This window comes from Triticum dicoccoides, chromosome 3A, assembly GCF_002162155.2.
Source record: "Triticum dicoccoides isolate Atlit2015 ecotype Zavitan chromosome 3A, WEW_v2.0, whole genome shotgun sequence".
NCBI classification, from domain to species: Eukaryota; Viridiplantae; Streptophyta; class Magnoliopsida; order Poales; family Poaceae; genus Triticum; species Triticum dicoccoides.
This window is the reverse complement of record NC_041384.1, coordinates 586,881,448-586,892,955: the sequence shown is the minus strand read 5'-3', so window position 1 is coordinate 586,892,955 and position 11,508 is coordinate 586,881,448. Positions and strand designations below refer to the sequence as shown.

The 11,508-nt window shown below is 50.7% G+C and overlaps 2 protein-coding genes across 2 annotated transcripts; both read left to right on the top strand.

The window, feature by feature from the left end:
- Positions 1–2: 2 nt before the first annotated feature.
- On the top strand, positions 3–3,290 carry LOC119272616 (calcium uniporter protein 6, mitochondrial-like). The gene is made up of 2 exons (XM_037554071.1): positions 3–437; positions 2,437–3,290. Exons 1-2 carry the CDS (start codon positions 3–5, stop codon positions 2,923–2,925), a joined length of 924 nt encoding a protein of 307 aa, XP_037409968.1. The 3' UTR covers positions 2,926–3,290.
- Positions 3,291–8,747: 5,457 nt separating this feature from the next.
- LOC119269387 (L-ascorbate oxidase homolog) lies at positions 8,748–11,267 on the top strand. The gene is made up of 3 exons (XM_037551209.1): positions 8,748–9,120; positions 9,260–10,363; positions 10,472–11,267. The coding sequence occupies exons 1-3, from the start codon at positions 8,864–8,866 to the stop codon at positions 10,773–10,775; spliced, it is 1,665 nt and encodes a 554-aa protein (XP_037407106.1). The 5' UTR covers positions 8,748–8,863; the 3' UTR covers positions 10,776–11,267.
- The last annotated feature ends 241 nt before the right edge of the window (positions 11,268–11,508 follow it).

The following is an 11,508-nucleotide window of genomic DNA, read 5'->3' as shown; positions in this document are numbered from 1 at the left end:
CAATGTGGCGCTTCTCCCGCCCGCTCCTCCGCGCCGCCGCCGGCGCGGGCGCCCCGGCCTGCGCGCCGCCGCGCGCGCGGGCCGCCGTCGCCTCCGTGGTGTGCAGGCTGCCCCCGCCGCCGCAGACGCCCTGCGGCCTCTTCCAGCAGCGGTTCGGCTTCGCGTCGCTGCCGGCGGCGGAGGCGGCCGCGGGGAGGGACCCGGAGGCCGAGGTGACGGCGGAGGAGGCGAGGCGGCTCATGCGGATGGCCAACGTCGAGGCGCTCAAGCGGCGGCTCGGGGACGGCGAGGTGATCCCCTACGCGGAGCTGCTGCGCAAGTGCGAGGAGGCCGGCGCCGCCCGCACCCGCGCCGAGGCCACCGCGCTCGCCGGCGCGCTCGACGAGGCCGGCGTCGTGCTCCTCTTCCGCGACAAGGTCTACCTCCAGCCCGACAAGGTCTGCTCCGCCCCGCATTGCCGCTCCTCCCTCCCCCCACCACCTCTGCATCATCCATGACGTTTTTCACGAAAAATTACTAGTAGTACTATTCCTTCGGCTTTGCCATTTTCTGTTCGCGGTTTGGTTCGGCGACGTTTGTGTTCGGCCCGTGCTCTGCATCATCCTCTGACGTTTCTGAAATTTCTGAGCCATCTACGATGCATCCTAGGGAGATACATTCACGAATATCATCGCGCGCTCCCTGGTTCGGGCCCGGGAGCCGGAGGTACCCGCTTGATTCAGGCCATTGTGCGCGTGACTCGTGAGGGTCCTAGTACTGATCGATCGGCGCGTTCCTCTCTCCGATGGTGACCATCAGCTGTTCGGTAGATTTCCTCAAAGTACAGGTCTACAGGTGCACTTGTCGAATCGGTGGTCCAATGTCCAGGGTCTGGCACGTTGTTTATTCGTCAAATCCCCATCATTGGTCCCTCAGTTTCACTCGTCCAAATTGCGCGCAACACTTGAATTCATCGCCCACTTTGTTATACTCTGTTCGACCTCGTTAGCGGATTGGAGCTTTGGAACTGCCCAAACATGGTGCGGCCGGAGGATGGCGACCATGGCCAGACTGGTTAGCCTGTGGAACAGAACCAGAAGCGATGCACTTTTCCGTGGCACAGAAAAGCCGTCCGGTTGCTTCAGGACGCGGCTCCAAGTGGTGGGTGGCTCACTGCGTGCTCCTCCTGAGTGCGCACGCCGGACGCACCAGTGCAAAAGTTATCTCCGTTTTCTTCCATGGGGAAGAACTCTTCCGATTCAGTGGGTGATAAAGCAATCGATACCTTCTCCTCTAGCTTGCTTTCCTACGTCCTTTCTTGTCATACAGGATGGGTCATTTGCCGTGTGGAATCCGTTTTTTTTTCTTGTTTCAGTCTAGATAGATGGGTGGCTTGTTGTGCAGGGTGCCTATCTTGTTATCTAGTGGTTCGTTAGCGTACTTAACTACCAGTCCACCATGCATAAAGTTTGTCGTTTGATAGCACGATCCTTCTGTCGGTGACAAACAATGTGACTTGCCTAAAGGTTGGCGGTTTTTGGAATTACATTATCTGTTGAAGTAATTCATAATCGTGTTACCTGATTACTGTATATTGTAGCTTTCGCTTTTCTTGGACATACTTTCCTTAGTGAAGAAACCTCCTTGTGTCACATGCTGAACATCTGTAAACAATTGTTGCCAGGTGGGCAAAACAGAAAGTTTCCTCGGGTTGGTTTGATGGCGTTGCATGTGATCAGTTATCAAATTATGAGGCAAAAGCTTAGTTACACAAAAAGAGAGTGATGTCTTTCTCAGACATTTTTAATTGATTTGGTTCCATAATGTCTACTTTCTAAATAAATGTTTAGTTTGGCAGCTCTCATGTATTTATGTTTGGCTACAGTTTTGTTGTCATTATTCTAGAACTCTAAATTTAGTCTTCATCAAATACATATGCTGAGATTTCTTGCGGCGATTTGAAGGCTTTAGGTCTATCGCAGCAACATGAAATTAGCTGGCATTTAACATTGGCTGTAGCAGCAACTGGTACTTTACATGGGTAGTAGTAGTGGAACATAGGCTGATATTTTATATTAGCAGACGCTGATGCTTTTCTTGTTGCATACAGATTGTGGATCTTGCAAGAGAGCACTGTTCTTCTCAGACATTTATTTTGTTTATATTTGGTTTCATAATTTCTACTTTCTAAACGTTTATTACTTGGGCAACTCATCTGTTGTACTACAATTTTGCTGTCATTATTTTATAACAACTCTAAATTTAGTCTTCACCAGTACGTATATGCTGAGATTTCTTGGGGTCGGACTTGAAGGTCTATAGTAGTAGCGTGACATTAGCCGACACTTAACATTGGAAGTAGTAGCAACAGCTGGTACTTTGCATTGGTAGAAGTAGTGGAACGTCGGCTGATATTTTAATATTGGCAGAGACTGATGCTTTGCTTGTTGCATACAGATTGTGGATCTTGTAAGAAAAGCTATGCCCCTTGCACTGACACCTGAGGATGACCCAAGAAAGGAAGAGCTCAAGCAACTCCAGACACATTTAGAAGAAATCAACAAGCTCGCACACAAGCAAGTCCGGCGTATCCTCTGGTCTGGGCTAGGGTTCCTGATCACGCAGGTCGGGCTCTTCTTCAGGCTCACCTTCTGGGAGTTCTCGTGGGACGTCATGGAGCCCATCACATTCTTCACAACTGCGACGGGCCTGGTCGTCGGGTACGCCTACTTCCTCATCACATCAAGGGACCCGACATACCGGGACTTCATGGAGAGGATGTTCCAGTCCCGGCAGAGGAAGTTGATCCAGAGGCAGAAGTTCAACCTGGACAGGTACCTGGAGCTCCAGAGGTGCTGCAAAGATCCTCTGGAGAAGATCTGCGGCACCAGCCATTTCTCCAACGCCGACATCGCGCATCTGCACGAGCTGTCTGTCCACAAGTGACGGACGGCCCTCCCGTCGCTCTAAAACACTAATCTACAGTGCCCCCTTTTCATCTTTGATTCTCGTGGGATGATGATGAAGAAGAAAGTATTAACAAACCGGATGTTTCTTGCGCTTGCGAGGTGGACCTTTGGCAAAACCTTTTTCGTGGTCTCTCTCCTTTGCAAATGTCTAGGCCAGCAAACCCAGTATAGCTATGTCTCTCTCTTTTGTACATTGCTGAAGCAGAAGCACTTGATCCTGATGCTTGTACTGCTCGTCTGTATTGAACTTACCAAGAGCTGTATAACCCTGCAGCCGCTGCTAATCAACCGTGTTATGGGATTCAGTAGTTTTTGCTTAAGTCTTGGTTGATTGATACCTAAGCTCTGACGTTTGTGGTCTATTGCTCCCTTCGAATCTTTATTTTATTGCATTGCACGTAGGAGTGTTTGACCTGCTGGTACTTCGTAATGTGCCTTCAGATAATGTATATTTTATTAGTCCATACTGATCTTTGAGAAAAGAAAACAGTGTCACCCTGGAGCATAAAGAAACAGGATGCCATCGCACGACCACGCAACTAGGAGTGCTCGTTGCCCAATTTACACGGGCATGACCGTACGAGCATGTGATAGTACCCACCCACACCATCACACACACGTACTCACACGACAGTCTATTCTATTGAAAACCAGACAAAGTCATCCACACACTCCTCATTATTGACGGAAACGTTGCCTCATCCATGCACTCCTGAGTGTCGACGGGAAACGCTCGAGGAGCGGAACCAGGGTTTGAGCATGGGCTGCCAAGAAGAAAATAACCGCACATGCCACACAAGATATATGATACATAACACATAAACATACCATATCGTGTGCTTTCGGTTTTAGCTTATTTGGAACCTGTACTCGTGCCAAATTATTGGGACTCTGATAAGTGCCACATGTGTATAAAGAAACATGTTTCAGTTTCTATTGTATGGCAAGTTTAGTTACGAAGCATGGAAACTTTCTATTGTATGGCAAGTTTCAGTTTTTTGGGGTTTCGTTTTTTTAGATGAAAATTTTAGTTGTAAAAACGTAAGGGTGGTGTTACTTCGTGCCACACGTGTGTCACTTATTATTTGAGAGCCAAAATCAGTATGTCCGCTCAATTACATTCACATTTTCAACTGTAGGGTGACACTAAATTATTCTCTCTTTATTCTTGAAGCATAACGAAACTTCAAAATATGGATAGAATTCCAATCCGTGTTCTATCTTTTCCCTTGTGCACCAGACGTTGAACGGAGTGACGAATAGCTAAGAACATAGGGCTCGTGTATTTCCTACTCTCCCTGAAAAGAACCCTCCCCCCCTCCCCGGACGGTAGGAGGGACCCGCTCTCGATTTTGTTAGGTCCAGTGTCTTGGTTGGGGCTATGTGGTGGTGGTGATGCCTCTCGGTAGGAATAATGTCTCCCACGTTCGACCTCCGTCTTGGCGGTGCGCCTAGCGTCGTCAGAGGGCGTGTAAAGGTGTGTCTCTGTCGGGTCTCGCAAGATTCGATCGGTGTTGGTCTTCGGTGGATATGTTTGGATCCAATTTTTATTTGGATGTTTATTGGTTTGATCCTTTCGATCTATGACTTTCTTCATCGGTGATGGTTATTGCTCTGGTGCGCAGGTCCCATGGGGCCTTAGCATGACGGCTTCCTGGCTGTCGACTACAAGAAAGTTTGCCTGCCTCCGGTGTGGAGGGGCAGTGATGGTGGTGCGCCTTCGGCTAGCTTAGTGCTTGTAGTCGTTGCTAGGTGGCCTATAGACCTGGTTATAATTTTTTTTACCTCCGGTTTGTTGTATTGGCATGATTGATTATAAATCAATCAAAAGTTTCTCTCTCAAAAAAACTAACTTACACACAAACTAGATATAAAGTTTATAACCAATAGTTTGGTTTTGCTCGGTATTATCTAGGTTTATTTTTCTGCTTTTTGCTTAGACTTGTTCTTCTGCTTTTGGGGGTTTGCTGGTTTTCCTTCGGTTTTCTATCTTTCTTGGTTTTCTTTTTTCTTGATTTTTAAGTACAACTACATTTCTTTGCGAGGGCTAAATACAACTGTTGGAAATATGCCCTAGAGGCAATAATAAAATGTATTATTATATTTCCTTGTTCATGATAATTGTCTATTGTTCATGCTATAATTGTGTTATCCGGAAATCGTAATACATGTGTGAATACATAGACCACAACATGTCCCTAGTGAGCCTCTAGTTGACTAGCTCGTTGATCAATAGATGGTTACGGTTTTCTAACCATGGACATTGAATGTCATTGATAACGGGATCACATCATTAGGAGCATGATGTGATGGACAATACCCAATCCTAAGCATAGCACAAGATCGTGTAGTTCATATGCTAAAGCTTTTCTAATGTCAAGTATCATTTCCTTAGACCATGAGATTGTGCAACTCCCGGATACCGTAGGAATGCTTTGGGTGTGCCAAACGTCACAACGTAACTGGGTGGCTATAAAGGTGCACTACGGGTATCTCCGAAAGTGTCTATTGGGTGGCACGAATCGAGACTGGGATTTGTCACTCCGTATGACGGAGAGGTATCTCTGGGCCCACTCGGTAATGCATCATCATAATGAGCTCAATGTGTCTAAGCAGTTAGTCACGGGATCATGCATTACGGAACGAGTAAAGTGACGTGCCGGTAACGAGATTGAACGAGGTATCGGGATACCACGATCGAATCTCGGGCAAGTAACACACCGATTGACAAAGGGAATTGTATACGGGGTTGATTGAATCCTCGACATCGTGGTTCATCCGATGAGATCATCGTGGAGCATGTGGGAGTCAACATAGGTATCCAGATCCCGCTGTTGGTTATTGGCCAGAGAGATGCCTCGGTCATGTCTACATGACTCCCGAACCCGTAGGGTCTACACACTTAAGGTTCGATGACGCTAGGGTTATAGGGAAAGTTTTTACGTGGTTACCGAATGTTATTCGGAGTCCCGGACGTCACGAGGAATTTTGGAATGGTCCGGAGATAAAGATTTATACATGGGAAGTCCTCATTCGGTCGCCGAAAGTGTTCGGGGGTCTATCGGTATTGTACCGGGACCACCGAAAGGGTTCCGGGGGTCCATCGGGAGGGTCCACCTGCCCCGGAGGGCCTTATGGGCTGAATATGGAGGGGAACCAGCCCCTAGGTGGGCTGGGCGCCAAACCCCCCTAGGGCCCATGCGCCTAGGGTTGGGGGGGAAACCCTAAAGGGGGCACCCCCCTTGGTTTGGGGGGCAAGCCTCCCCCCTTGGCCGCCCCCCCCCCTCTAGATCCATCTGGAGGGGGCCGGCCCCCCTTTCCCTTGCCCCTATAAATAGAAGGGGGGGAGGGCAGCCGCACCACATCCAAGGCGCAATCCTCCCCCTCCCCAACACCTCCTCCTCCTCCCGTGACGCTTGGCGAAGCCCTGCTGGAGTACCACACTGCTCCAACACCACCACGCCGTCGTGCTGCTGCTGGAGTTGTCTTCCTCAACCTCTCCCTCTCTCTCCTTACTGGATCAAGGCGTGGGAGACGTCATCGGGCTGCACGTGCGTTGAACGCGGAGGCGCCGTTGTTCGGCGCTTGGATCGAAATCAACCGCGATCTGAATCGCCACGAGTACGACTCCCTCATCCGTGTTCTTGTAACGCTTCTGTGTTGCGATCTTCAAGGGTATGAAGATGCACTCCCTCCTCTCTCGTTGCTTATTTCTCCATAGATTGATCTTGGTGATGCGTAGAAAAAAAATTAATTTCTGCAACGATCCCCAACAACAACTACGTTGCGAGGAGTACAAGTTGGGTTACTTTATAGAGTACACGCTGCATGATGGGATCACAGATGTGCTTACGCAGGGAGTATAGATTCTAGTGGGGGAGTACATTCTGTGTTGTGCTGAAAGCACAAGTTGTATTGTGAAGTGTACAAGTATTTTTTTCCTTCAAATTATAAGTGTCACACATATGACATGAAGCAACCCGGCCTTGATGTTTTTTACAACTAAAATTGCCATCCGAAAAGAAGAAGAAAAACTGAAACTTGCTATCCGAAAAAAAATTGCCATGCTTTAGAACTACAAATACCATCCTCATGTCACTAAACTTGTCATAAAAAAATGTTTGAATTTGCCATGTGTTCATGCCACACGTGGTGCCACTTATTAGGGTCTTTTTTTACGGGTGAAGAGTACAAGCTGCACTACATGTGAGTACTTCTACCCTTTGAGGAGTACAAGTATGTTACTCCATGAAGCACATGTACGTGACCGTGAGGCGCACAAGTTTGTTATATTTGTTAGCACAAGACTACAAGTTACGTCAAAGAATAAGGTATGTTGAGAAATATGAATATGGGGCCTAGTTTTGGAGGTCTCGACTTGAGAAACAAAATGGTGAAAACGTTCAAACATCTGTTCAAAGGATATTTATTTTTAAAAACAGGTAAAAATGTGGTAAGCAGCAATTCGAGTTCTACGACCAGCTCAATCGGAGCCGCCTCCTCCTCCCCTAAAAAAATTAGGGTTCCCCGCCGCCACCGGTCCGCCTCGTCTCGGTGGCCTTAGGGTCATGGGGGCGCGGTGGATTCCGGCCCTTGCCGGTAGGAGGACTCCGTTTTTAGATGTGATTTTGAGTTTTGTTATGATTTGTGTCCTACTCAGGAAGGCGAGACGGCGGCGGCTCCCAGCAGATGGAATAAGGTTCTCTCCGTCTAGCCCCTCTCCCGATGCATCTAGCATTATCGGTGGGTGTGTGACTTAGGTGGATTTGGTCGGATCTATTCGTTGTTCGTCTACATTCGTGTGTCTTTAGGTTGGATCCTTCTGATCTACGCTGCTCCTAATCGGCGACGGTTGCTGTTCTGATGCGTTGGTCCTAAGGGGTCTTAGCATGATGACTTCCCTTTTGCCAGCTCTGGTGAGAGGGATGAGGAGGGATGACGGTGGTGCGCCTTCGGCCTTGTAGTACTCTCTCCGTCCCAAAATTGGTCTATGAATCTGAGTGTAACTTTTATTATTTCTAGCGTTCGTTGTACTATGATGATTGAAGATGAATAGATCGAATATTGTTCCGTAAGAAAAGAATACATGTAAAAATACATGATATGATTGGCGAGAATACGTGATAAAAATCAGATAATAACACGTAGAAACAACCTCCCATATTTCCTTTGATAGGAGAAGATCCAGTAAAACTGTCTGGCGACAACAAATGACGCATATGCTTTGCGTCAATTGCCACCACCCGAAGAGGGTTCGGGGTAATCTTTGCCAAATGTTGCCCTTAACCAACTGATGATTTCGTGGGGGCAAAAAAAATCAAGGTTGTGTTTTGTAACACGATCCCCGGCCGTACAGCTGACAAAAATGGGAAAACGATTCCCGTACAATGTGATCCTGAACGTTAAGATCACAGGGACGCGCAGTGTTGTTGGGATGGACCCAAAGTATCGGGTAGGCCAGATAGGAAGTTGAGTAGATAGTGTCTAGGATCGACCTGGAACTTAGCATCGGTTAGGATCATCATGGTGGCACCAACGGCAAAGTAGAGTACTTGGCTGTCACCGGCCGAGACACCGAGCGATGGCATGGCAGTACGCCACGGCCACGCAGGGGGAGGGGCATGCATGGAGGAACAGGTCAAGAATAGAGGGAGACCGACCGCAGGCGGTGGATCCCGATAGATCGGCGAGCGGACGCGCGGGCGTTGCGGGCGCTGGAAGAAACCAACCGCACGCAGCCATGGCGCCTGGACACATATAAGCCGCGGGCCTCCTCGGCCTCCTGTGCCTCCCCCCGTCCCCTCCCATCTCCACCGCCGCATGCGCCCGCCGTCGCGTTGATCGATCCGCCGACCAGCCGGAGAGGGAGCGAATCCATCCGTACACGCAGGAGGAGCCGGAGAGACGAGGGGACGATGACAGCCGGGCCCAAGATGCGCGCCGCGGTGCTGGCGCTGGCGCTGGCGCTGCTCGCCGTGGCGGTGCGCGCCGAGGACCCCTACCTCTTCTTCGACTGGAAGGTGGCGTACGGGACCAAGTCCCCCATGGGCACGCCCCAGAAGATGATCCTCATCAACGGCGAGTTCCCCGGCCCCACCATCAACTGCACCTCCAACAATAACATCATCGTCAACGTCTTCAACCAGCTCGACCAGCCGCTCCTCTTCACCTGGTACGCCTTCCGTTTCTTCTTCTTCTCTCTTCTCTTGTGTTACTAGACTAGACTAGACTAGATGGAAGAGAGGGACCGTATCCGATCGATCATTCTGCATGCATGCATTGCGTCTGCATGTTTGCGTGCGTGCATGCAGGCACGGGATCCAGCAGAGGAAGAGCTCGTGGCAGGACGGCATGCCGGGCGACATGTGCCCCATCCTGCCGGGCACCAACTTCACCTACAAGATGCAGTTCAAGGACCAGATCGGCACCTTCTTCTACTACCCCAGCATCGGCATGCAGCGCGCCGCCGGGGCCTACGGGCTCATCAGCATCCACAGCCGCCCGCTCATCCCGGTGCCCTTCGACCCGCCGGCCGACGACTTCGGCGCCCTCGTCGGCGACTGGTACACCAAGGACCACACCGTGCTGGCCAAGAACCTCGACACCGGCAAGGGCATCGGCCGCCCCGCGGGGCTGCTCATCAACGGCAAGAACGAGAAGGACGCCTCCAACCCGCCCATGTACAACGTGGAGGCCGGCAAGACGTACCGCTTCCGCGTCTGCAACGTCGGCATCAAGACCACCCTCAACGTGCGCATCCAGGGCCACGTCCTCAAGCTGGTGGAGATGGAGGGCTCCCACACCGTGCAGAACGAGTACGACTCCATGGACGTCCACATCGGCCAGTGCCTCTCCTTCCTCACCACCGCCAACCAGAAGCCCGGGGACTACTTCTTCATCGCCTCCACCCGCTTCATCAAGGGGGTCAGCACCATCACCGCCGTGATTCGCTACAAGGGGTCCAACACCCCGCCGGCGGCCAAGCTGCCGGACGCGCCGGACGGATGGGCCTGGTCCATCAACCAGTGGAGGTCCTTCCGCTGGAACCTGACGGCCAGCGCCGCCAGGCCCAACCCGCAGGGGTCCTACCACTACGGCCAGATCAACATCACCCGCACCATCAAGCTCTCCCCCAGCCGCGGCAAGGTCGACGGCAAGGAGAGGTACGCCCTCAACGGCGTGTCCCACACCGACCCCGAGACGCCGCTCAAGCTCGCCGAGTACTTCAACGCCACCAAGGGAGTGTTCGAGTACAACCTCGTCACCGACACGCCGCCCAAGGAGGGCACGCCCATCAAGGTCGCCCCCAGCGTCATCACCACCGAGCACCGCACCTACATTGAGATTGTCTTCGAGAACCCCGAGAAGAGCATCGACACCTTCCACCTCGACGGCTACGCCTTCTTCGCCGCCGGGTAAGACTACTAACTAATTTCATGGAACTGCTAAGCTGCATGCATGCCTCATGGATCATCGATCGGGTCTGTCTTCTGACCGGACCATGGATGGATGGATGGATGCAGCATGGGACCGGGGCTATGGTCGGTGGAGAGCAGGAAGACATACAACCTCCTGGACACGGTGAGCCGGCACACCATCCAGGTGTACCCGAGGTCGTGGACGGCGGTGATGCTGACGTTCGACAACGCCGGGATGTGGAACTTGAGGTCCAATCTGTGGGAGAGGTACTACCTGGGCGAGCAGCTATACGTGAGCTGCACCTCGCCGGCAAGGTCGCTCAGGGACGAGTACAACATGCCCGACAACGCCCTCCGCTGCGGCAAGGTCGTCGGCATGCCGCTGCCGCCGCCCTACACCATCGCATAAACCACTCTCCCCCAGCTCCATTAATTCCACTCCACTCCACTCCATGAGAGCACGCTTGCATGGTGCTGTACACACTACGTACGTACAACGACAACAACAGGAAGAGCAGGAGAGTTTTTTCGTTTCTTCTTTTTTTTCGTACGCCCCCACGTCGGCTGTTCTTCTTGTCAGGTTCACTCTCTCTTTTCGAGGAAAATAAAACAACAACAAAAAAGGGGGCCTCATCGTCATGTGGGCGCCGCTTGTCATCGGAACGAGGAGGATGATGATTTCAGAACAAGAAGAAGAGAGATTGGCCGGATACGAGCTCGATCGGGACGCCCTCTCGAATCGTTTACGTTGTAATAGGAGTTAATTAATTCTATCTGATGATCATCATTTATCCAATAAGTCCTTTGGGCAAATTGGTTATTGTGTGTTTATAATCCGATACCATATGTATGTACATGAGCGCACCTTTGCGGTTTTTATTCCATCTTCTGTTTTCTCTAACTTCCCTGTGGAACTTAGTTAAAATCTGGTTCACTGTACCTTTGCAAAACTGTCTTTGGGTTCAGTGTACCTTTGCAAAACTGTCACAATGGATCGCAATAATAAAAAGCGAAAGAAAACACTAACATAAACTCATCAGAACCATATGAACGAATCATAAACCTCAATAAGTAGTATGGCCAAACACACCAAACTTGTAAGCCACAAACTTTCTGATTCCATGGACTCCATGGCCTCGCCT

Excerpts from the sequence above, each read along its gene's own strand:
- LOC119272616 (XM_037554071.1), top strand. The coding sequence starts at position 3 with ATGTGGCGCTTCTCCCGCCCGCTCCTCCGCGCCGCCGCCGGCGCGGGC. Across the intron at positions 438-2,436 it reads TCTACCTCCAGCCCGACAAG|ATTGTGGATCTTGTAAGAAA; the intron begins GTCTGCTCCGCC and ends TGTTGCATACAG.
- LOC119269387 (XM_037551209.1), top strand. The coding sequence starts at position 8,864 with ATGACAGCCGGGCCCAAGATGCGCGCCGCGGTGCTGGCGCTGGCGCTG. Across the intron at positions 9,121-9,259 it reads CAGCCGCTCCTCTTCACCTG|GCACGGGATCCAGCAGAGGA; the intron begins GTACGCCTTCCG and ends GCGTGCATGCAG. Across the intron at positions 10,364-10,471 it reads TACGCCTTCTTCGCCGCCGG|CATGGGACCGGGGCTATGGT; the intron begins GTAAGACTACTA and ends GGATGGATGCAG.